Consider the following 27578-nt stretch of genomic DNA (forward strand, 5'->3'; position numbering starts at 1 on the left):
TGTGATCAAAATATTAGTCACATGGTCCAATAATGTTGTTTTTGACTGGAGCCATATCTTGGTAATGATTGGTCAGATTATGTTCCAACTTGGACAGAAGGTGACCCTTAATAAAACACACAACATTTTGAAGTGGATCTCATTGGGTCAAAAATTATGTCACTAGGGCGGATTATGGATACAAACATTAGTAAAAGACTAGAGACAATATATCTGGTCAATTATCTATGAAACTTAATCAGAGTGTTTACCTTGATGAAATCATTGACTAGTTTTTGAAACTGGGTCACATGAGATCAGTAAGGTGGTCACTAGTTCAAATCTTTGACAAAAACATGTCTGGAATAAATATTGGTACTTTTGGTCTTTTTTTTCAAACTGTGGTCTCAATGTTCCCCTTCATTGGAGAAAAACAGAGGCAATACGTATATCCGCCCAAATCTTCATGAAACTTAGGCAGAATATTTGCCCCGATGAAATATTGTATTATTTTGAAAATAAAGATTGTTTTATTGTAACTCAATCTTTATGAAACTTAATCCGAATCTTCGCGTGGTGATTGTTTAATTGGGTAAAGGGGGGACTAGGTTACTGGGGGAAAATGTAAATGCTACAATATACATTCTTTTATTTCAAACAATTGCAACACACTCATATCTCAAATCACACCTTTATAAAACTCAATCACTTTGCATGTTTCTGTTGGAATTATTCACCAAAATTTTGATTCCATCTACTTTGTCTTTATCATGCGGGAGATATCAATTCAACATACTTGCTTGTTAAATATTAAGGTCAAATATGACGTGTTGTTATTGGAATAGCGAATATAACTCAAAATAAAAATGAATTTTCAACAACGTATTTAGGCGTGAACATATTAAAACACATAGAACTCATAATTGCATGTTAAATGTATAACTGTTTTATGTAGAGGCTTATCATTCTTGCTTACACTTGATTATAGTTTGTTACTATTTTCTTCATTATTAAAGGTAACGCTTCTATCATATATTTTTAAAACAAAAGTTTCAAGGGCTGATACCATAATGGGCCTACACATTTGTGCATATGTTATAGCTGATTATTGTAAGAATTTAAGTATCTTCCCTGTCCGAGTAAGATTATAAGTATCTTCCATGACCGAGAGTGTAAGATAGGTTCATCCCGACTCGAGCGTAAGTTGTTTTGCGGAATTTATTTGAAATTCACGACATTTTTTAATTGTGATGAAAATGAAATTAAGTATCATCAAAATATTTTTTCCATAAGTCAATAATTAAAATAGGAGGTAATACCAAAGAATTATGAGTATATACTGTCATAGACTGCAAAAATACTAACTCAAAATATAGACTAAGTTTATAAAATATAATACAAAGAAGTTAATAAAATAAAATACAAAGTACAATGTTCATTCCAAATGTTAAGAATGAAAGATTATAAATATCTTCCATAGCCAAATCTGTAAGAGTTTTCATCCCATCTGGAGCGTAGGGTGTTTTGCGGAAACGAGGCAGTGGACCAGACTCAGGAGAATCTACGTTTTAAAATGTCACGCGTTTCTTAGAATAGCATATTTGATGGGAAACACATGCGTGTTCTCACGCAATACGCCAATAGCCGTGTCATGATTTTAACCAAGAAAATTTATATTCGCTTTACTGACATCACTAGTATGTACAATCTTTACGCTAGCCTCGATTTCAGTTTTGCCGAATTTGAGGCTTATTTTAGCCTGACGGTCACATCCGAACCCAGGAACAGGCACTTGCATAATCCCTATCCGGTTACACCCCGGATCGTCAACAAACATGGGATCAGTTTTATCAGTGGCGAAAAATTGTATGGTCATGGCTTGTTGGTCGGCTTGACCAACGCTGTATGTGCGCGCCGTTTGAACCTCATCTATGTCCAGTTTTTGTCCGGCTCTCACATGCACACTAAAAATATCATCAACTTCCTCTTCGCCGTCTTCGTTAAGAGTCTTCCGGTCTGGAGGATGTATTCCCTGCATATACGTCTGTGAACACGCTACGCCGTACGTGTATTTACTAATCCTCTCAGATATAATATTTGGACAGTGCCCAAAAATAACGGCCCCCTTTAATATGGCGAGTCCAGCTTCGTCGGGAATAATCACTCGGACATCCGGAAATTGTATCTTGATAGTTTCCTGCAGCATGGGCGATTCCGAGAAGCCGCCAACCATGACGATGGCGGCACAACCGGCGACAGACGGCTCCCGAAAGAGATTCCCAAGATGTTCTACTATACTGTCTACCGACTCTTTGAAGAACGACTTCACGACGGAAGCGTCGATACGCATTTTATCTCCTGAAGGTGAGGTAAAAGAAGTTTTTAAGTGTGAATAATATTGTACGACACGTACATGTGATTGCAGTTTGAAAAAAATAATTATCGAATTCATTTGTTATTGTTGTGTACAACATTGTATTGATATATTTGATATTGATATGACGTTGATTCTAGCGACGATAAATCAGGCTGGCGTCGGTCTTTGAATTGAAAACGAATAATGTGTTGTATTGAAACATAAACTTTGTTTCGTTTATAAATGAAACAACAACAAGTAAATAAATGATAAACATGACACCAAGTGGGCAAGTACCATACCAGTGAGTGTTATCATTCCCGCATAACGCGTTTGTGGTATAACTTGTTTGAGCGTTTCGTCAGTCATATCATAGAAGACATCAAGTAGCGCTATGGGTATCCGGAACGTCACTTTGTTGTCACGTGACGGCGCGACATCACGTTTCTTGATCTCAAAGTCGCGAAATATGTCTATATAGTCATCCATGTGCTGGGTCATAAATGTCTTCAAAACTGGTGCACCTGAATCCGAAACAAAGTTTGACATTATATTGACTGGTTTTAATTTCTTTAAATACGACAGGCTAGTGAGATTGGACTAAAACCATAACTAGATTTTCATTTTCCCATTTCGGTTACTATTTTGTTCATTTTAATGGCTGTTTGGTGGCAGTGGTTATAAACAAATAATATTATCATACCCACGAGTTTTTGAAGGAACGTAAAGAATGCGTCATCGACTTTGGTGCCTCCCCAGGCACCCCCGCTGGCCTTGTGCAGCTCCTTCAGATGGCCGCCATTTGCCACCTCGTGTACTGTGATGTCCACCGTCCCGCCTGATAAAAGAAGAAATGTAAAGCATGCGCCGTCAATTTTGATGCCTACCTCGGTGGCGATCTTACCTTAACTTTAAACTTTGCGACATCCGCTTATATCAAGTCCTAAGTGAGATAGAAACGGCAATGTTTTACACTCAAATACGCTATGCTGGGTATTTTTCACACAGTCACATGTGTGTGAAGAATTCGTGCGAATATGTCACAATTCCCACACGTTATATATTTGTTTGACTAATTTTAAAGTTTTTGAACCAAGAAGTCTTTTTGGCCATTGTAAAGAAAGTCGAAAAAAGTAAAGGAGTATCAAATAAGTTTCGAATACGATCGTTTGATCTCTGTGGTTGTTTAAAAGTTGAAGATATTTATTTTTCACACGATTTTCCCAGAAAAATAAGACATATGATATTTTATGGCTTAACACAACGAGAAGAATGCTTAAAATATGGTACAATTTCGGAATTGATCTGGCTGACCGATAATCATAGGTCAAGGTCAACCTACGCCGTATTGGAAACAATTTAGTCATAGCGCCTCCACGTGAGGGGATCATTGAAGGTTATTAAATTTATTTCGTATTTTATTGTCAAGTATTGCATTGCTCTTCTATTCCCTCATTAATCAACGCCTGGATATCCATTACCGGCCAACAATTTATCCATGAACAATCCCTAGTGGGGTCAAATATACAAACCACATTCGAACACTGGTCACCCACTGATTAACCACGGCCGAGTAACTTTTTATAAAGATATTTCTTGCTCAGTGGTGCACCACAATGATGAATAATTCAATACTGGCATTTTTGCTGTATATGTTTAATGACTTCCATCCATATTTTATTAACGTGATAAATGAAAAATATCATATATCATACTTAGATGACAAATGTCACATGATTATTGAAACCATTTTTCCAGATCTACTTTACTTATAATAACCAAATGACACCACGCCGATAGTGATAAGGCTACGGCTACAGTGTCATCCGACCCCTTAGTTCGGGCCATCCGACAAGTACGCAGAAGCAGAAGATAATAATACAAAAGTTATAGTTGACAATCAGATACAAAAATGCATGGAACTTGGTAAAAAGTAGCAATAAAAAACAAGTATTACATTAAATTAGCGCATTATGATTAATTAAATACAATGTACGGTTGAGGTAGAAATAATTTAATTTCTAAACTTTGAAATGATTTATTTCTTAATTGCATCGGAATTTTGTTACAGTAGAAATTCAAACACACATTTAGGGAAACAAAACATGCATTAATTCCCATTACGAAAGTCAACAAAAAGCGACGTTTGTTTGGACCAAATGTCAAAACTTAATGGAGTCTGCTGATTTCCTTCCTTTCTTCATTAAGGACCACCTGTTTAATACAAGCTTGGTGAATTATTATTATTATTTATTTAATTACCTTAATATGTCTCTTTATGAATGAATACCCATATTAAATGAAATGCAAAACTGTTCTAACAAGCACAATTGACATTAAAGGTGATCATAGGGAATGAAATTGCACTACCATTACTCCTCTCATTTTTAATCATTAAATTTGCCTTCATCTCACTACTTATATTATTGCTATATGTAACGATTTGCCTGAAGAAAATAAATACCTTTATTTTACTGATTTGTATTGTACGTGTGACGTTAACGGTTAAACCCAAAACACAGCCCTTAAGTTCATGTTTTCATCTTGCAAGTGATGAAAACATTACAGCTCAATTAGTCAGTGGATAGGGCATAAATAGCACAGGATGTTTCAAGTTGACTTGTCCCTGAAGCTTTTACATAATGCACAAGTCAATTGTAACTACGGCCCTTACGTCCGGAGAATAGCGAGGACTTTGATTTTCGGTCCAGCCAATTGCGGTTAAAATCCCAGCCCTGCGGAGACAAACTGCTGGTATAATCCCCGCCTAATTCCCCCCGCACCCCGGGATACCTAGGTAAGGCCCATTCCCCGCTATTTTTCGAAAACAAAACCACCGCATTCACTCGGCACTGCGGGGCCACCTAAAGGGTAAAAACACGGCCAATTTTCCCCCGCTATCCCAGGTATTCCCCCGGCCTTGTGGGGCGTGGTTACAATTGACTGGTGCATGATATGATTTCGTTTCTACTTGCCTCCGCAGTCGAGTACCATATATTTGGTTCCCGTTTTAAACTGTGCGAGTGAGGCAGCTTTCGAGCCTTTGTTTTTCTCTACCGGAAGATGACGACAGTACAGAGAGGCTGCTTCCGGTTCCAGGGCGATTGTTAATTGGTCACTTGGTATACCGGCCTGAAACATCACATTTTTGTTAAAAGAATTAACAGCACAAGATCGCTTAAACAGATGATTGACATCATTTCCACATTTTAAACAGGCAAATATTAGTGAAATTTGTTTTGTATAAAGTTAATGTATTGTTCAAAATTGTGTAGTTTCAGTACCAAGATATATATGGTGGAGATGTATTATTGCTGTGCACAAATATCAACTGAAACAGAAACTTCTGACCACTTATTTCATAAATTACGTTTTGAATAACTTTATCAAATTTGGTAATAATGTTCACGTACGTGAAAAGTGTGCCTCAATGCGTGTGAGGTAATAGTTCACCCTTGTGAATATGTAATTTGTATTTTGTGGTCTTACAAAGCCATAAAGAAACTCGGTCATGTTTTTGTATCAAAAGTTTTCACGCTAATGCACCTGAAAACTCTTATTTTATTATTATTTAATTCTATGTTATCGAAATTGCAGAAAAAAATACAGGACCTTAACTAAAGTCATGGATATGTTTACCTCTTAACAATACATTGATGTCAAACAACCATTCACGCAACAACAAAGCGACAACTAAGTTAATTATGGCCTTAAAAGACGAACTAACTAAACTAAATAAAACATGGTTTTTTTTTATCCATCAAACGACTTTTGAACTGTTGAAGGCCATGAAAGTACATGTTATGAATATTACTTACTTGGCAAAAAACCCATGTACATTGTAAAACATTGCATTCATTGGAATATTCAAAAATTAAGTTTCGGGCGGCGTACCTCCTCCGCGGCCTCCCTCATGAATTGTTTAGCGGCGTCGTTCCAGATGGCGGGGACGGTGAGAACCCAGTGGACCTCGTTGTCGGCAAGCCCGTCACCCGCCAGCCGCTGTTGGGACATCGCTAACATGTCGTCCCGCTGTAGGCAGCAGGAATACGATAATGAGGGACATAAATAGGTTATCTGTGAAGATTTAAGTGATCTAAATATCGATGATTGATGGTGTTATCCAAATCGTCCCCTTATAAAAGGAAATTAATTGGTCTGCAATGTTGCGTAATTTCTCGCTTTGCAAATTAAGCCTGAATTACGGAAATATGACCGAAAGGGAAATAGCAGGAGTACAAATGTTGATTAATGGTTTTAAATAGTCTTCAAAACGATCATAAAGCTATCGGACGTTATGCACATACGTTTGTCTTATGATGTTTGTGGAAGCCATATTTTGTTTCTTCCGCTTTCTATCATGTGACATACCCAAATCCTTTACATATTACATGTATACAAATCTCTTATACATACCAAGAACTTAATACTGAGACTAAACACTGTTTTTGCAGGGAGCTCTTTGCCAGTCGCATCTTTCAGCAAGATGTCGCGTTGCATTCCCTGAAATATAACAAGTACATGCATTCATAATTTTTTTTTACAATAGCTTCCTTTCAAGTATTCAAACATTAATTTTCTCCTAAGCGATTATTTTCAGAGGGCAGTGGTCGGGAAATATTGTACATGATAAATTCAATAAGAGAAAAAAAGCCACATTTTTGTTCCTACATGAATCAGGTCATACTCACAATTTTGCCATAGAGCATCATTTTGAACCTACGAAAGAAGAACCAGTTCACGTGCTTCTCCTCCTCCGCCAGGTCCGCGTACCGGGATTCCGCCTCGTACCCGAACGCCGCCAGTGTTCGTCCGTCCGGCTTGATTAACACGCAAGTAGGACCTGTAAACATTCAATGTGTATATTGTCAGTTTAGCAATTGATGAAACTCAACCTCGAACTCAAGCGTCAGCCCGTCTGTCTAGCTGGTTCAGTACGCTCGTAGCCTAGGACCTGTTTTATGCCATTATTTCATGTGGGAGCTTGTTAAGCAGATAATCTCACCCGCACGCAAACATCCGTCCGGCCGGCTTAATAAAAAACTCAGTTCGGGTGGGCAAATGCGTGTTATTTGAGACTTATTCAGCGCGGGGTCCTTCATACAATGGGGTGTACAACGACAGAAGTGATCATATGACATGATGTAGGCGGGCTAAAAATGAAACTTTTTTTCACGATTTGCTGTCACATTTTAAGATATTGTCTTATTTCGACGATCGCAGGTTATATCGATCGGACCAATGTGCCCCAGCTGGAAATCGATCCCAAAACTAATCACCAAGGTCACAGGTTATATCGATCAGACCAGCTGGATAATCGATCTAGAGCTAATCACCAAGGTCACAGGTTATATCGATCGAACCAATGTGCCTCAGCTCATATACGATCCCGAAACTAATCACCAAGGTCACAGGTTATATCGATCGGACCAATGTGCCTCAGCTCATAATCGATCCCGAAACTAATCAACAAGGTCACAGGTTATATCGATCGGACCAATGTGCCTCAGCTCATAATCGACCCCGAAACTAATCAACAAGGTCACAGGTTATATCGATCGGACCAATGTGCCTCAGCTCATAATCGACCCCGAAACTAATAACCAGGGTCACAGGTTATATCGATCGGACCAATGTGCCTCAGCTCATAATCGATCCCGAAACTAATCACCAAGGTCACAGGTTATATCGATCGGACCAATGTGCCTCAGCTCATAATCGACCCCGAAACTAATAACCAGGGTCACAGGTTATATCGATCGGACCAATGTGCCTCAGCTCATAATCGACCCCGAAACTAATCAACAAGGTCACAGGTTATATCGATCGGACCAATGTGCCTCAGCTCATAATCGATCCCGAAACTAATCACCAAGGTCACAGGTTATATCGATCGGACCAATGTGCCTCAGCTCATAATCGATCCCGAAACTAATCAACAAGGTCACAGGTTATATCGATCGGACCAATGTGCCTCAGCTCATAATCGACCCCGAAACTTATAACCAGGGTCACAGGTTATATCGATCGAACCAATGTGCCTCAGCTCATAATCGACCCCGAAACTAATAACCAAGGTCACAGGTTATATCGATCGGACCAATGTGCCCCAGCTGGAAATCGATCCCGAAGCTAATCACCAAGGTCACAGGTAATATCGATCGGACCAATGTGCCCCAGCTCAAAATCGACCCCGAAACTAATAACCAAGGAAACAGGTTATATCGATCGGACCAAGGTGTCTCAGCTCGAAATCAATCCACTTGTCAAAGTCGTAGGTTATATCGAGCGAATCGATTACCTCCACCTCGAAATCGATATCGAGACAAAGGTTGTAGGTTATATCGAGCGAACCAATGTGCCTCAACTCGAAATCGAACTCGAGTCTAAACACAATTAAGAATTTAATAATACAAGATGTAATATTTATTACCCCAGTTTACATCATTAATATAATTATACTGGAAAAGGTTGTTCATTAGTTGTTTACCATCTTCCAGTCTAATCCTATATTTTGATACAGTATATATTGTCTTCATGCATACTTTGTATTTTTTCAATAATAAAATATATTTATAAAGCAATGTATACTTGTTATCAGAATAAGTATATCGACACAATAGTAATTATTCTGTCAGCAGGACATGCCCCTTGCTGAGTTTAACCTGAATATACCTACCTTTCGAGGACACCAGCTGACCACCCGTCCATGTCTTGGCGGACACTTTGATGGGATCGCTCTTAAACTCGTGCTTGAAGGAGAAAGCCCAGCCAGAATATGTCGTACCAAAATCAATTGCCGCAACGACCACCGCGTCACGAGACATTATAACACTGAAATATTGGTCGTGGTTACAATACAAATGGATGGGTACGTTGTTGCTGTGTGCAAAATGATGTCTGGTGGTTATTAGTGTTGCGGTGAGGCTAGATTGGATAGCATTTATACATATATACGCGTATGCTAAAATCTTAGCAAACTAACTTACTTAAATTACATGTTTTGCATTGTAAAATTTAACTGCCACAGCCTAGATTATCTTTATTATAGATAATGTTCCATGTCACTTCTTGTCTTGATTTCTGTGATAGTTTAAATAAATTTATTTAACTTAATATAACTTTTTCTGTAATTTTGATGAACAAAATGACATATTTAATGATGAAAACGACTAGAACGTACCTGAATAAAACCAAAAGTAGCGATGATAGAAGCAGGAACGGTAACCCGTATGGTGTGATAAACTTCCTTGTTTGGAAGTGATCTATATTCAGTAATATTACACACAAGGTGACAACCTTGTTTTGTTTTGTATTCTTGTTGTGCATGTGACTTATCGAATCAAAAGGTAATATTTACATTATGTTATTTCTTGAACTGCTATTAACATTTTTAAATTAAAGTTTAAAGCATAAAATTAGAAATACCGTAATTTAGCAATTTGATATACATCTTACTTTATGTTTATAATCGATCATATCCCATCAATATTAGCGCTGACTGTAATCTATAAGAAATTAATATATTATGTAAACATAAAAACTGCTAAATCTCACGTAAAACATTTTTATGGTGTATACATGTATTTTTTAGGGGATTCATGTATTATTATATAACCTCTGTGTCCGCTATATGAAGTATTATTATTTTTTAGACTACATCTTTTCCATTACAGAATACACCCAGTCTCACATAGTCACAAATGTTATGGTAGGATATTTGAAATTTAAGAAAATTGTAAAATTATGTACCGTAAACATGTACAAGATTTTAAATATTTGTAATAAAAACTCATATAATGCCATCGTACCTTATGATGTATAATCTTTAAACAAATATTTTAATTATGTTACCGTGGTATTACATATCATGATCGACAGGACGTGCAATAAACATGATAAAGTTTTACATATGAATACTATTAGTGCTAGAAAGACATACCAACATAAAAAAATACACACTGCACAAACAGGAAGTCGGCGGCGCTAAGGGCTCGGATGCTATCGTGGTAGCGGCCATTGATTTTGGTACAACCTATTCGGGATGGGCGTTCTCATTCAAGCACGAGTTTGAACAAGATCCCACGAAAGTATCCTCCAAAAACTGGGCCGGAAGTCAGCTAGTCTCACAAAAGGGGCCGACATGCGTGCTCATCAAACCGGACGGGCGGACACTCCACTCATTCGCTTACGACGCCGAGAGCAAGTATGCTGAGCTTTCGGGCGAGGAAAAACACACGGATTGGTACTACTTCCGGCGCTTCAAGATGATGCTGTTTGATAAAATAGTACGTTTGTTAAGTTTATAATAGCATATTTAAACTTAGTTTATCAAATTGATATCGATAAAAGGAGATACTTGACATCTCTTCATAGTGCATTTGAAACGTAGAAAGCAACATTCCCGATGTATTTGGTTACATGTCATGTAAGGTGTGTACTCAGAAATGGTTCGACTAATCTTATTCAGGAACTGTTGGACTTTGGTGACTTTCGTACTTGTTTCTCTTTGTAAACGTTATATTTAAATACCAACATTTGACATAGTAAGTTGCTGGTGGATTATGTTTTACATGAAAGCCACATCTTTCAAAAATCAACTACGCTTTATATACTGGTTATGCACCAGTCAATTGTAACCAAGGCCCCCCAGGTCCGGGGGTATACCGGGGATAGCCGGGGAAATGGGCCGTGTTTTTACTTTCCAGGTGGCCCCGCAGTGCCGGGTGACCGCGGTGGTTTTGTCTTCGCGCCAAATTTAGCGGAGATTGGGCCTTATATAGAGTCTCTGGGGTATGGGGGCATTTGGCGGGGGTTTTACCATCAGTTCGTCTCCGCAGGGCGGGGATTTTACCCGGGGTTGGCTGGACCGAAAGTCAAAGTCCCCGCTATTCCTCGGACCTGGGGGGGGGGCGTGGTTACAATTGACTGGTGCATTATATATGTGTTTCATCGCCTAAAACAAGGCAATCATAGCCAAGTCTTTCGTTTATTTTGCTTGACGTATAGCCTACTTGACTGGTTCGATTTATAGTCCAAGGTGAATCGAAAAGTCACTGGCACATGTACTGGGCCGTGACTTAATATTTTATTGTTAAAGTGACAGTCGAATTTAAAAGCAATACATACACCTGTATAGCAAACATACATTTGAGAGATAAATCTTTAACTACTTACTAAATAATGCATTTATGAGCATGTTATTTACTGATAATATTGTAACCGTGTTAATAGCTGAAAACGCATATTAAAAGACTGGTGGGTCCTTAAAGATTTACAGTGATCAACTATCGTCTCATAAGGTAGAAATACCGTGTCTTCTGCACCCTCCTTTCAAATTAAACACGGTATCCTACATAAGAACCATTGTTTTCGATAATTATTTACCCTTTTCGTTAAATTAATAAAATTGTTATAATTGTGGTACATCTTATTTGGGAGTTAGAGTGCTACTTTAACTAATATAAACACCGCATGGTCGCATCATCAGCTAATGCGATATACGCTTCCATGTTTAAATATAAATCGGATATTTTACATGTTATACAATCCACAAAAAATATACATGCGGTCGCCGTTGCTCCCTTTGAAAATGAATGTTTAATTTGTAATACATGCAGATTAACATATACCAATGTTAAATGCTATTTTCAGGGCATGCATAGGGACATAAAAATATCGGATGCCACAGACAAAAAACTGCCAGCGAAAACCGTCTTCAGCCTCAGCATAAAATACCTCAAGGTATGGAACAACAAACAGTCGCAACGTTTCAATTTGCCCAGCATGTGAAATATACCCCGGGGATATTGTTTTGGATGCGTTTGTTAATTAAAATCACTAACATTCAGAAAAGAGCGATTAAGCTAATAATGAAGTCGGGAACTAGCCACTGTGGAAACATGTTCAAACAGTCTGGGTTGCTATCTTTTGAAGACAGGTGCTATTATCATCTCTCATTACTTGTTTTCAAAAGCATGAATTGTTTGACTCCTTCGTACTTCACAGAATTGTTAACATTTGCCAAAAATGAGCACTATAACTTGCGTTCTTCAGAAAACAAGGATCTTTTTGTTGTAAAACCTAGAACAAACTATATCAAAAATACATATGCCTATAAAGCAATGAAAATTTGGAATAATCTTCCTACATACATAAAATGTCAAGATAAGCTACCAGCCTTTAAACATGCATTAAAAGGCTACTTATTGGCAAAATAATTTTATCACATGAACAAAAAATCTTGACACTTTATTTAAATCACATTATAATAAATAGTTCATTGTTTACATGAATTGTGTTAATGTACGTATATGACATTCTTGCAACAACTTGTAATGGATACTACCAAATATGTAAATATATTGATTGAATGTGGTTTTACTGAATATATCTACATTATTTACAGTATGAAATTATTGTAATTTATAATCATCATATTAAACTGAGTTGTGTTTGTCGAAGAAATGTATGATAGTGATAGTGTGATTGTATGTTTTGTATGTTGCTTAATATGTATAGTACATGTGTTTTTGTAATACTTTTTGTGTGAAGGCCATGCTGGAAATAAGTAGTATGTCTGTAATGATTGTACACTTAGTATGTTACCTTCGTTAAATAAAGTTGTTATTATTATTATTATTATTATTATTATTATTATTATTATTATTATTAATATTATTATTATTATTTAGAAACATGCATATTTGAAATAAAATGCCAAAAGTTTATGTTGAAAAATAAATTAATATTTACAGCCTCGGAAGAGGATCATAATGGAGGTGTATACATATTTCATCTATAAGTACACACATTGTTATGAACGAACAAAAATGGAAACAAATGAATACACACATGGCGACTATTTGTTTGAATTATTCTGGCAAACAGATATCGTGCGCCGGCAGAGCATCATTCAAGTCGATATATAATTTACCACATTTGATATATCTTTCTAAATGCACGACCCATTTCTTCATAGGACGACCTGTTGCGGATGTCAGACCAGCAGATAGCGGGCGGCTCCTTGCGTCCTGAAGAGATCCACTGGGTGCTCACAGTGCCCGCCATCTGGAACGACGCCGCAAAGCAGTTCATGAGAGAGGCCGCGGAAGAGGTACTAGGAGATTGTTTGGTTCCTGTTCATGGGCCGATTTGATTGTTTAAATCATATGTACATTCAATATTAAGTTTTGCTTTCTTAAAAAAACGTCAGATCGGAGACTATTTAAACCTTCTTTGTTACCGCAATATTTAAATAGAATTTCCTTCATACTCGAAACACGAATTCGTGTTTAAACCTTAGCGCTTTCTAAAAAGAAAATAATGAAGAAGAAATATGAGCCATCGCGGTTATAATTTATAGTTGAATATGTATTGCTATTGCTTTTACAGTTTATCTCCCTTCAACATATGTCTGAAATCACGTGTATGTGCCTTACAGGCTGGCATACCTGGGAACCGATTATCCATCGCACTAGAACCGGAAGCAGCTTCGCTCTACTGTCGTCATCTTCCGGTTGAAAAACATGTCGGGGACCAGGCATGTGTTATGTCAAAGTTTAAACCGGGAGCCAGATACCTCGTGTTGGACGCGGGAGGTACATAGTTTTCTATAATGTATTATAAAAATAATAACATGCTTATTTTAAATTTGAAATGTATTTCGTGACGTAGGTCGGCCATCTGTAGGAGCTACACAATGCCAGCTGAGGGGGGCACAAGCAACAAGCAGTCATCTCAATGAGTTTCAAAAGGTCAATCAAAGTACACGAGGTGAGCGCACAATGTTAAGGAGCTTATGTGAAACATCCCCCGTTTGACCCCCGAGTACTGTTTAGGAGCGAGACTTGAATACCTTTTAGCCGTGAAAGGCCCGAGCTGCACCAGGGTCGACGGCATGTTTTTTCAGTTACTGCCCTGAAATCATTTAATTAAGAGGTACGGTGTACACGACGTGACGTGGAGAGGCTGTCTATGGGAGATGCTTAGTGAAACCGGATGAGCCCTTGGGTGGCACCAAGGTCGACGGAGTGTCCTTAACGTTCCTATTTATATTTGATCAGGCGGTACGGTGGATATCACAGTACACGAGGTGACGGAGGGCGGCTATCTGAAAGAGCTGCACAAGGCCAGCGGTGGCGCATGGGGAGGCACCAAGGTCGATGACAACTTCAAGCAGTTCCTAGTTAATATTGTTGGTAAGAAAGCCAAGGCTATATTGGTCATTCGAGTTGCCGTTGATCAACAATTGCACAGCCAAGTTGTATTTGACATTCAGCGCGTCGTTCAGGTTGATTCAGAAGTTAAACATCAGCGCTAGCAGTGTACATTTGATTTCCGCAACATCAGAACTAGTAAACAGAACTAGTTAATCCATTTTCTTGAAGAGGTGTACACTCGTCTCTGCATGTATATGGGTTGTAAGACCCTGGTGCACGTAATATGACAATCAATGACTTATTATTAAGCTCCACAGCTAACACACCTGATCTTATTATTTTTTGGGGCTGACAAGTTGACAAAAGTTGCATAATTAATAACACGAACTAATTTATTCTGCTTATGACCAGGAGCTCGTGTGATGGAACAATTCCCACGAGAGAACATGGAAGACTTCATCGAGATGTTTCGAGACTTTGAAATCAAGAAGAGAGACATTGGTCCGGCAAAGGAGGGCAAAGTCACCTTTAAACTTCCGGTTGCCTTTACGGAAATGGTTTTGGAGGAAACGGGGCTGTCATTCGGGGCCCATCTGAAGAAATCTCCATATGCGAATAAGGTTTTGCATAAAGGTACACTTATATATTTATATATCATATTGTCTATTTGTACGTCTCTTTTTGAAATAAAGTGGCATGCAGGCTTGTAAATGTCGTAAGGTCGATTGAATGGTCGATGGTTGGTTGTCTCGCAAAAATAACTCGAGAATAGTTTGACATAGGACCAAGAAACTTCAGCGGTTTGTTGGTTTGTTGCCTTTGATCAACAGATGTCTTGCATTGGGCGCTTTTTCATAGGCTGGTGTCGTGTCGAATCAAGTCGTGTAAATGGAGGCAATTGGCCCCAACCCTGGTTAAAGGAAATGGCATTGCCATATTCATTATCAGCGGCCGCTTTTCGGTTCTCCCGATCTGAGGTGATATGGGACTTCTGCCTTAGAACGTCTAAACGTTCAAACGTTGACCAACGAAAGAATATTGTTAGTTCTTCTGCTTTTCAAAGAAAAAACCATTTTTTGTCATGACTAAAAATAGCCCAATATATTTCAATTGCATAACATTTCATTTACACGTAATTGTCATATGACAATTGGTGCATCTGTTGCAAATCCCATAACTCTGATATATATCTTCGATTATGTCACCTGATCGATGGAGAAAACAATAACTAGCATCCCAGAACTCTGCCAATATTCATAGTAGAAAGGCTAATCTGCATGTCCTTTATTTGTATCTAAAATGTAAATGTTTTGGGGATGTTTTTTATTTAGTTATTGTCATTTGGAAAATATAAGACCGGACCCAATTTTAAGGCTTTTGTACACGAATTGGTCCAAGCTATTGTGATCGTCTGTTGTACGTCGTCCGTTCAACTGTTGTCCGTCAACAATTGGTTTATTTACACTCTAGAGGCCAACATATTAAAACGAGGCTATGTAGGACCTTATTATTTCCAGATCATATTATTCACAGGTCTGGGTAAAATAGGATCCTATTCTTCAAAGTTTCAAACTGTGAAATATATGATTGACCAAAATGGTGGTAAGCAAGAGATTCATATTCTTCACAGATTTTGTCGATGACATTGCTGTTTGATAAATTTGATATTAAATATGTAATAATAATGAGAAGAAGAAGAAGAAGAAGAAGAAGAAGAAGAAGAAGAGCAACAACAGCATCATCAACAACAACAACAATGATAATAAGTAGTGATGGTGGTTGTAGTATGAGGAGGTTCAGCAGTAGATGGTGGTGGTTCTGGTGGCGGCGGCAGAGTCGGTTATGGTAGCAGCAGCAGCTGCAAAATTTGCAGTCGTAAAAGTAGCCGAACACCTACAATAACCACTTCCACGCTATTGAAACAAACAACAACAACAACAACAACAACAACAACACATTTACTTAAAAATACGCCTTATACAAAAACAATAAAACATATTCTTACAAGAACAATAACAACAACACCACCATGTACGTGAAGTTAGCGGCCTAGCGGCCTAGCGGCGTGAAGTTAGCGGACTAGCGGCCTAGCGGCGTGAAGTTAGCGGCCTAGCGGCCTAGCGGCCTAGCGGCGTGAAGTTAGCGGCCTGGCGGCCTAGCGGCCTAGCGGCGTGAAGTTGGCGGCCTAGTGGCCTAGCGGCCTGGCGGCCTAGCGGCCTAATTATTTTTTTCTATTTCCAAGCAATTGTTAATGCGTTTTTTTTTAAAACAATGTTAATAAAGGTTTTTTATTCATATAGTTACATAGCGGCCTTAAATTGTTATCTATTCAGAATATTTTTCTTTACCTTTTATTCTAAAACAATTTTAAATTAACTGTTTTATGCACAAATTATCACTCTGAAGCGTTTTTCACCTTTTTTTTTTAAAAAAGTCGATCAAGCACTTCAGCGACCTAGCGGCATAGCGGCGTGAAATAAGCGGCCTAGCGGCCTAGCAGCCTAAAATGGTTTCCTATTTCAAAGCATGTATACATGCATTTTCTTCTAAAACAATGACATATTAACTGTTTTTATGCACAAATTAACACATTGAAGCGATTATCAACAGTTTTTTTCCAAAAACGTCGATAAAGCAGTCAGCTAATTCAAAGCATTAAACATGCCCGTTCTTCTAAAACAATGATGTATTTACTGTTTTTATGCACAAATTATCACTCTGAAGCGTTTTTCTTCTTTTTTTCCCAAAAAAGTCGATCAAGCACTTCAGCGGCCTAGCGGCCTAGCGGCGTGAAGTTAGCGGCCTGGCGGCCTAGCGGCCTAGCGGCCTAAAATGGTTTCCTATTTCAAACCATGTATACATGCATATTCTTCTAAAACAATGACATATTAACTGTTTGAATGCACAAATTAACACTTTGAAGCTATAAGCGATAATCAACATATTTTTTTCCAAAAAAGTCGATTAAGCAGTCAGCTATTTCAAAGCATTAAACATGCCCGATCTTCTAAAACAATGATATATTTACTGTTTATATGCACAAATTATCGCTCTGAAGCGTTTTTCAACTTTTTTCAAAAAAGTCGATCGAGCACTTCAGCGGCCTAGCGGCGTGAAGTTAGCGGCTTGGCGGCCTAGCGGCCTAGCGGCCTAAAATGGTATCCTATTTCAAAGCATGTATACATGCATTTTCTTCTAAAGCAATGACATATTAACTGTTTGAATGAACAAATTAACACTTTGAAGCTATTAGCGATTATCAACAGTTTTTTTTTAAAAGCGTCGATTAAGCAGTCAGCTATTTCAAAGCATTAAACATGCCTGATCTTCAAAAACAATGATATATTTACTGTTTTATTCACAAATTATCACTCTAAAGCGTTTTTTATTATGCCCCCGAAGGTGGGCATATTAAAATCGCACCGTCCGTCCGTCCGTCCGTCCGTCCGGCTCTGTAACTTTCCCTTGTATGGACAGATTTTAAAATAACTTGCCACATGTGTTCCACATACCAAGACGACGTGTGGCGTGAAAGACTCGTGTCCGTACCTCAAAGGTCAAGGTCACACTTAGTGTTTATTCACAATGGAATGCTGCATATAAGGACATAGAGTATAGGTTGTCGTGTCCGGGCGGTAACTTTCACTTGTTTGGACATATTTTAAAATAACTTGCCACATGTGTTCCACATACCAAGACGACGTGTCGCGTGCAAGACCCGTGTCCCTACCTCAAAGGTCAAGGTCACACTTAGTGTTTATTCACAATGGAGTGCTGCATATAAGGACATAGAGTATAGGTTGTAGTGTCCGGGCTGTAACTTCTCCTTGTATGGACAGATTTTAAAATCACTTGCTACATGTGTTCCACATACGAAGACGACGTGTCGTGTGCAAGACCCATGTCCCTACCTCTAAGGTGAAAGATACACTAAGTGTTTATTCACAAGTGAATTCTGAATATAAGGACATAACAGTGTAGGTTGTCAAGTATGGGTAGTATTTTTTATGTTCAGTGGCAATTTAAAATAACTTGCCATATGTATTTGACACGTAAAGGCAAGATCAACTTTTCATGTACTGACCTTGTTCGTAGGTCAATGTCACATTCGGGGGTATTCGTCACATACTGTGACAGCTCTTGTTTTTATTCAAAAAAGTCGATCGAGCACTTCAGCGGCCTAGCGGCGTGAAGTTAGCGGCCTGGCGGCCTAGCGGCCTAGCGGCCTAAAATGGTTTCCTATTTCAAAGCATGTATACATGCATTTTCTTCTAAAACAATGACATATTAACAGCTGTGTGAAGTTAGCTAAACATACGACATTGGACATTGGACATTCAAAAGTGAAAGTCGTGCTAGCACGACATTGGACATTGGACATTCAAAATCGAATGTTGTGCTGGCACGACATTGGACATTGGACATTCAAAAGTGAAAGTCGTGCTAGCACGACATTGGACATTCAAAATCGAATGTTGTGCTGGCACGACATTGGACATTGGACATTCAAATTCGAATGTCGTGCTAGCACGACATTGGACATTGGACATTCAAAAGTGAAAGTCGTGCTGGCACGACATTGGACATTGGACATTCAAAATCGAATGTTGTGCTGGCACGACATTGGACATTGGACATTCAAAATCGAATGTCGTGCTAGCACGACATTGGACATTGGACATTCAAAATCGAATGTTGTGCTGGCACGACATTGGACATTGGACATTCAAAATCGAATGTTGTGCTGGCACGACATTGGACATTCAAAAGTGAAAGTCGTGCTAGCACGACATTGGACATTGGACATTCAAAATCGAATGTTGTGCTGGCACGACATTGGACATTGGACATTCAAAAGTAAAGTCGTGCTAGCACGACATTGGACATTGGACATTCAAAATCGAATGTTGTGCTGGCACGACATTGGACATTGGACATTCAAAAGTGAATGTCGTGCTAGCACGACATTGGACATTGGACATTCAAAATCGAATGTTGTGCTAGCACGACATTGGACATGTTTAATGCTTTAAAATAGCTAAATGCTTTATCGACGCTTTTGAAAAAAACTGTTGAAAATCGCTAATAGCTTCAAAGTGTTAATTTCTGCATTCAAACAGATAATATGTCATTGTTTTAGAAGAAAATGCATGTATACATGCTTTGAAATAGGAAACCATTTTAGGCCGCTAGGCCGCTAGGCCGCCACGCCGCTAACTTCACGCCGCTAGGCCGCTAGGCCGCTAGTCCGCTAGGCCGCTAGGCCGCTGAAGTGCTCGATCGACTTTTTTGAAAAAAAGTTAAAAACGCTTCAGAGTGATAACATGTGCATAAAACAGTTAATTATAATTGTTTTAAATTAAAACGTATAGAAAAATGTTCTGAATAGAAAACAATTTAAGGTTGCTTTGTAACTGTATGAATAAAAAACTTTGATTTATAATTGTTTAAAAAAAAACGCATCATTAATTGCTTGGAAATAGAGAAAAAAATTAGGCCGCCAGGCCGCTAGGCCGCTAGGCCGCCAACTTCACGCCGCTAGGCCGCTAACTTCACGCCGCTAGGCCGCTAGGCCGCTAACTTCACGCCGCTAGGCCGCTAGAGCTGTGACATATATGTTCGAAATGTGTGACAAATGAGATCTTATTTTTCCCAGCTGTGAATGATAGGATCCTATTTTTCCCAGGTAGGAAGAAAATGATCTGGGAAAAATAAGGTTCTACAAGGCTATATTGACGGTCGGGTCTAAAACCAGGTCACTAAAACAAATCTAGAAAAAGCCACAAGTTTCGACCAATGCCTTTAACAATTGTTCAAAGTGATTGTCTTGATAAAATCAATTTTGAATATTGGTCATCTGTCGTAAAAAGTTAACATTGAAAATTGGTAAAAATAACCTAGGTCACTAGGTCAAATCTTGAAAAAAACACACTTGTTTACGTAGAGGCTGCTTTTATCATTCAATCTTAGTGGACTTTCTACAACAATAATTGTAGCTCAACGTAGAAAAATCTTGTGAAACCACTAGTAGGTTTTTTTTTTCAAAAAGCGTCAATGATGATTTTCTTTATCAGAATAAGGTCACTATTGAAATTGGTTATGTCTGATAAAAATAAAAGGACACTGGCTAAAAACATAGAACTTTCTAATGAACACAATATAAGTGCCATTGAGAGTTCCATACAGTATATCAGCTGACCGATGCAAGGCTCTATTAGCGCCTCTATTTTTTAACGTTATCATTTAGTATACATACATATATACGAGGTCAATATAAAACGACACTTCACGTATACAGGAGACAAGATCCGTATTGACGCTGCCGTAGTGAAGGGAATGTTCCGCGGCCCCGTGGACAGTCTAACAGACCACGTGGCTGGTTTGCTGCGTGACGTCACCGGATGTGCCGCAATTGTGATGGTCGGCGGGTTTTCGGAGTCGCCTCTCCTTCAAGACACCGTGCGTCGGAAGTTCCCCGGGATGAAGATTATTGTGCCCCAGGAGGCGGGCCTGGCGGTTCTGAAGGTATGTTGGTAAAACATAATTGTTGTCCAGTTAGCGCAGTAGTAAGCGCAATCGCATCTCAACAATGCGACCCAGGTTCGTTTTCCGGCCAGGGCACATGTGAGTTTGGTTGGTGATCACCAAACCGGACAAATACGTTTTCTCCGGGTTTTCCGGGTTCCCCACAACACAAGACCACACTTTCGCGCAACTGTGTGTCAGCGAAAGTGACATTGTGTAAGTATATAAAAGAAAACTTTCTTCACAATCTTTGTAAAAGCCGATGATATTATAAACGTATTTAGCTTAAACACTATTCTGAATGATCGGTCCTATAGTATCAAACTTTTGTCGTCAATATTTGAAGTTCTAAAGTTACGCTGGCCATATATGACACGATGAGCCGGACATAGTTGATGAAAGGAGCTGGACATAGATGAAACTAAGAGCTGGACATATATGACACGATGAGCCGGACATAGTTAATGAAAGGAGCTGGACATAGATGAAACTAAGAGCTGGACATAGTTGACACGATGAGCTGGACATAGTTAATGAAAGGAGCTGGACATAGATGTCACTAAGAGCTGGACATAGTTGACACGATGAGCCGGACATAGTTAATGAAAGGAGCTGGACATAGATGAAACTAAGAGCTGGACATAGTTGACACGATGAGCTGGACATAGATGATGAAAGGAGCTGGACATAGATGTCACTAAGAGCTGGACATAGTTGACACGATGAGCCGGACATAGTTAATGAAAGGAGCTGGACATAGATGTCACTAAGAGCTGGACATAGTTGACACGATGAGCCGGACATATATGATGAAAGGAGCTGGACATAGATGTCACTAAGAGCTGGACATAGTTGACACGATGAGCTGGACATAGTTAATGAAAGGAGCTGGACATAGATGTCACTAAGAGCTGGACATAGTTGACACGATGAGCCGGACATAGTTAATGAAAGGAGCTGGACATAGATGAAACTAAGAGCTGGACATAGTTGACACGATGAGCTGGACATAGTTAATGAAAGGAGCTCGACATAGATGAAACTAAGAGCTGGACATAGTTGACACGATGAGCCGGACATAGTTAATGAAAGGAGCTGGACATAGATGAAACTAAGAGCTGGACATAGTTGACACGATGAGCTGGACATAGTTAATGAAAGGAGCTGGACATAGATGAAACTAAGAGCTGGACATATATGACACGATGAGCCGGACATAGTTAATGAAAGGAGCTGGACATATATGACACGATGAGCCGGACATAGATGATGAAAGGAGCTGGACATAGATGAAACTAAGAGCTGGACATAGTTGACACGATGAGCTGGACATAGTTGATGAAAGGAGCTGGACATAGATGAAACTAAGAGCTGGACATAGTTGACACGATGAGCCGGACATAGTTAATGAAAGGAGCTGGACATATATGAAACTAAGAGCTGGACATAGTTGACACGATGAGCCGGACATAGTTAATGAAAGGAGCTGGACATATATGACACGATGAGCCGGACATAGTTAATGAAAGGAGCTGGACATAGATGTCACTAAGAGCTGGACATAGATGACACGATGAGCTGGACATATATGATGAAAGGAGCTGGACATAGATGAAACTAAGAGTTGGACATAGTTGACACGATGAGCTGGACATAGTTAATGAAAGGAGCTGGACATAGATGAAACTAAGAGCTGGACATATATGACACGATGAGCCGGACATAGATGATGAAAGGAGCTGGACATAGATGAAACTAAGAGCTGGACATAGTTGACACGATGAGCTGGACATAGATGATGAAAGGAGCTGGACATAGATGAAACTAAGAGCTGGACATAGTTGACACATTGAGCCGTCATAGTTGATGAAAGGAGCTGGACATAGATGTCACTAAGAGCTGGACATAGTTGACACGATGAGCTGGACATAGATGATGAAAAGAGCTGGACATAGATGTCACTAAGAGCTGGACATAGTTGACACGATGAGCCGGACATAGATGATGAAAGGAGCTGGACATAGATGTCACTAAGAGCTGGACATAGTTGACACGATGAGCTGGACATAGTTGACACGATGAGCTGGACATAGATGATGAAAGGAGCTGGACATAGATGTCACTAAGAGCTGGACATAGTTGACACGATGAGCCGGACATAGATGATGAAAGGAGCTGGACATAGATGTCACTTAGAGCTGGACATAGTTGACACGATGAGCTGGACATAGTTGATGAAAGGAGCTGGACATAGATGAAACTAAGAGCTGGACATAGTTGACACGATGAGCTGGACATAGTTAATGAAAGGAGCTGGACATAGATGAAACTAAGAGCTGGACATAGTTGACACGATGAGCCGGACATAGATGATGAAAGGAGCTGGACATAGATGTCACTAAGAGCTGGACATAGTTGACACGATGAGCTGGACATAGTTAATGAAAGGAGCTGGACATAGATGAAACTAAGAGCTGGACATAGTTGACACGATGAGCCGGACATAGATGATGAAAGGAGCTGGACATATATGACATTAAAAGCTGGACATAGTTGACACGATGAGCTTGACATAGTTAGCATATATGAAACTAAGAGCCGGACATAGTTGACACGATGAGCTGGACATAGTTGATACGATGAGCTGGCATAGTTGGCACGATGAGTCGGACATAGTTGACGCGATGAGCTGGACACAGTTGACACGATCATCTGGACATAAATGTCACGATAAGCTGGACAAATTTGACCCGATGAGCTGGACATAGTTGACACGATGAGCCGGCCATAGTTTACACGATGAGCTGGACATAGTAGACACGATGAGCTGGACATAATTGGCACGATGAGCCGGCCATAGTTGACACGATGAGCTGGACATAATTGGCACGATGAGCCGGCCATAGTTGACACGAAGAGCTGGACTAAGTTGACAAGATGAGCCGGCCATAGTTGACACGATGAGCTTGACAGTTGATACGATGAGCTGGACATTGTTGACACGATGAGCTGGACATAGTTGATACGATGAGCTGGACATAGTTGGCAGGATGAGCCGGCCAAAGTTGGCAGGATGAGCCGGCCATAGTTGACACGATGAGCCGGCCATAGTTGACACGATGAGCCGGCCATAGTTGACACAATGAGCTTGACATAGTTGATACGATAAGCTTGATATCGGGGACACGATGAGCTGGACATAGATGACACGATGAGCTGGACATTGTGGACCCAATGAACTGGACATAGTTGACACGATGAGCTGGACATAGTTGGCACGATGAGCTGGATATAATTGACACGATGAGCTGGACATAGTTGACCCAATGAGCTGGACATAGTTCACACGATGAGCTGGACATAGTCGGCACGATGAGCTGGATATAATTGACACGATGAGCTGGACATAGTTGACACGATGAGCTGGACAAAGTTGGCACAATGAGATGGACATAACTGACACGATGAGCCGGCCATAATTGACACGATTAGCTGGACATAGTCGGCACGATCATCGGGACATAAATGTCACGATAAGCTGGACATAATTGACCCGATGAGCTGGATATAGTTGACCCGATGAGCTGGACATAGTTGACACGATGAGCTGGACATAGATGACACGATGAGCTGGACATTGTGGACCCAATGAACTGGACATAGTTGACACGATGAGCTGGACATAGTTGGCACGATGAGCTGGATATAATTGACACGATGAGGTGGACATAGTTGACCCAATGAGCTGGACATAGTTCACACGATGAGCTGGACATAGTCGGCACGATGAGCTGGATATAATTGACACGATGAGCTGGACATAGTTGACACGATGAGCTGGACAAAGTTGGCACAATGAGATGGACATAACTGACACGATGAGCCGGCCATAATTGACACGATTAGCTGGACATAGTCGGCACGATCATCGGGACATAAATGTCACGATAAGCTGGACATAATTGACCCGATGAGCTGGATATAGTTGACCCGATGAGCTGGACATAGTTGACACGATGAGCTGGACATATTTGACACGATGAGCTGGACATAGTTGACACGATGAGCTGGACATAGTTGATACGATGAGCTGGACATAGTTGACACGATGAGCTGGACATAGTTGACACGATGAGCTGGACATAGTTGGCATTATGAGCTGGACATAGTTGACACGATGGGCTGGACATAATTGGCACGATGAGCCGGCCATAGTTGACACGAGGAGCTGGACTTAATTGACAAGATGAGCCGGCCAGAGATGACACGATGAGCTGGACATAGTTGATACGATGAGCTGAACATAGTTGGCAGGATGAGCCGGCCATAGTTGACACGATGAGCCGGCCATAGTTGAGACGATGAGCTGGATATAATTGACACGATGAGCTGGACATAGGGGACACGATGAGCTGGACATAATTGGCACGATGAGCTGGACATAGTTGATACGATGAGCTGGACATAGTTGAACGATGAGCTGGACATAGTTGGCACGATGAGCTGGACATAGTTGATACGATGAGCTGGACATAGTTGGCACGATGAGCTGGACATAATTGACACGATGAGCTGGACATATTTAATACGATGAGCTGGACATAGTCGGCACGATGAGCTGGACATAGTTGACACGATGAGCTGGACATAGTTGAAGCGATGAGCTGGACATAATTGGCACGATGAGCTGGACATAGTTGGCACGATGAGCTGGACATAATTGGCACGATGAGCGGCCATAGTAGACACGATGAGCAGGACATAGGTGACACGATGAGCTGGACATAATTGGCACGATGAGCTTGACATAGTTGGCACGATGAGCTGGACATACTTGACACGATGAGCTGGACATTGTTGATACGATGAGCTGGAAAAGATGGCACGATGAGCCGAACATAGTTGACACGATGAGCTGGAAACAGTTGACACGATCATCTGCACATGAATGTCAGGATAAGCTGGACATAGTCGGCACGATAAGCTGGACATAGGTGACAAAATGGGAATTAGGTGTATGTTAGTGTGTGCACCCGTGTGATCAGACTCTAACTGCCATTGAATTACATGGGGCCTTTTACTATAGAATGAAGCTACCATTTGCCTTTCCATAATTTATGTGGTGATACCACTTTTACAAATACTTGAAAGAGTGGCACTTTTTCTCTTGTCCTGAGAAATCCTTGTATTTACGTTAATAATTAATGTATTTTTAAGCTTTAAATTTCGGTAAAATTGTATTCATAATTAACAGCTTTCAATATTATATTTCTACTGTTTTAAGTATTTCCTTTTTAATACCTTCAACTGCTGTCAAATAAAATTGTTATCTCAATAGACGTGTTAACCCATTTAATTGGTTAACAAATTATATGATTAATACGTGAAGCTGCTTTTCTCTCTATGCAGACTGTTACTCATTTAGGGCTTTGCTTGAATACGATAACATAGTAGATAAATATGTATATATAAGTAAATACAAACACACTTAAACTTATTCAGCCGCGACTTTGTTGTCTTGCTCGTTAGTGACTCACGTCATAACTGCACCAGGCATTGTTATTGATGGTGGGCTCGACATTGCATATAGGTCCACCGACAAAACTTTGATTTTGACCATTGCTATTACAAACATGAGCAGTATGCCTTTTGTATTTGAAGGGTGCGGTCATATTCGGTCACCGTCCAAAGGTCATAACAGAACGTGTCAGCAAGTGGACGTACGGAATCGCGTGCACACAAACGTATACTGTGGGCAACCATCCGGCCAGCCGAAAATACGTTAACGTCGACGGAGTTGAGAAAGTGGATGACATATTTAGCGTCCACGTTAAGGTTGGTCAACATCTTAAACTCGAAGAGCAACAGTCATGTAAAACGTATCAAATGGCGTCTGCGGACCTAGATAGCGTCACGGTGTTTTTCTACATCACAAAGGACTGTGACCCCAAGTTTGTTGACGATCCAGGATGTCACAAGGTTGGGAGGCTGGATGTTAAAGTTCCCGGCTACGGAGCAGAGCGGCAGGTGACGGTCAGTATGGCGTTCGGTAAAACGGAAACGGAAGGGTCCGCTATGGTGGCGGCAACAGGAGAAGTTGTAAAAACCAAGCTTGACTTCTTGGACATTGACTAAATTATGCCTAGGCAGGGATTTTATTAAGGGCATATATACAACTGAGGTCATTAGACAAAAACATACAAAAAATGTATAAATAACCTTTTCGTACATACATGTGCCAGTTTACCCTATGTTGGAATTTCTTAATAAAATTATGTTAATATCGTCATTTTTTATAAACAATATACATTCACATGAAAATTGTTTTTTGCAAACATATATTATTGTTTATGATTAACACATACTGAACCATCATATTGATGTCAAGTCAGTAGGGGAACACATATTTATTCAAAGCATTTTTAGACTAAGTTTTTAAAAAAAAAACTAGAATTGTGGTTTGATCATTATGATTCAGAAGTCTGTCACCATTCAGCTATAGCTTCCTGAACAACCACTGCAGCGTCCAGGTTTTGTTTTCCTATTCAAATAAGCAA

The 27578-nt window shown here is 39.8% G+C and overlaps 2 protein-coding genes across 4 annotated transcripts; one reads left to right on the top strand and one right to left on the bottom strand.

The window, feature by feature from the left end:
- Nucleotides 1-566: 566 nt before the first annotated feature.
- LOC128228054 (heat shock 70 kDa protein 12A-like) lies at nt 567-9592 on the bottom strand. The gene is made up of 9 exons (XM_052939099.1): nt 9519-9592; nt 9015-9169; nt 7027-7178; nt 6752-6838; nt 6230-6367; nt 5311-5467; nt 3039-3173; nt 2638-2859; nt 567-2337 (listed from the first exon to the last, which is right to left on the bottom strand). Exons 2-9 carry the CDS (start codon nt 9160-9162, stop codon nt 1637-1639), a joined length of 1740 nt encoding a protein of 579 aa, XP_052795059.1. The 5' UTR covers nt 9163-9169; nt 9519-9592; the 3' UTR covers nt 567-1636.
- Nucleotides 9082-27578, top strand: LOC128228053 (heat shock 70 kDa protein 12A-like). 3 transcript variants are annotated; one of them, XM_052939096.1, is made up of 10 exons: nt 9082-9206; nt 10012-10046; nt 10309-10623; nt 11990-12079; nt 13317-13451; nt 13779-13935; nt 14401-14535; nt 14908-15129; nt 20795-21021; nt 26683-27578. In XM_052939096.1, the coding sequence occupies exons 1-10, from the start codon at nt 9203-9205 to the stop codon at nt 27154-27156; spliced, it is 1794 nt and encodes a 597-aa protein (XP_052795056.1). In that variant the 5' UTR covers nt 9082-9202; the 3' UTR covers nt 27157-27578. The 3 variants fall into 3 exon arrangements, with proteins under 3 accessions (XP_052795056.1, XP_052795058.1, XP_052795057.1); XM_052939098.1 differs by having other exon boundaries at nt 9151-9256; nt 26683-27577; XM_052939097.1 differs by lacking the exon at nt 9082-9206 and adding an exon at nt 9567-9684 and having other exon boundaries at nt 26683-27577.

This window comes from Mya arenaria, chromosome 3, assembly GCF_026914265.1.
Source record: "Mya arenaria isolate MELC-2E11 chromosome 3, ASM2691426v1".
Lineage (NCBI taxonomy): Eukaryota > Metazoa > Mollusca > Bivalvia > Myida > Myidae > Mya > Mya arenaria.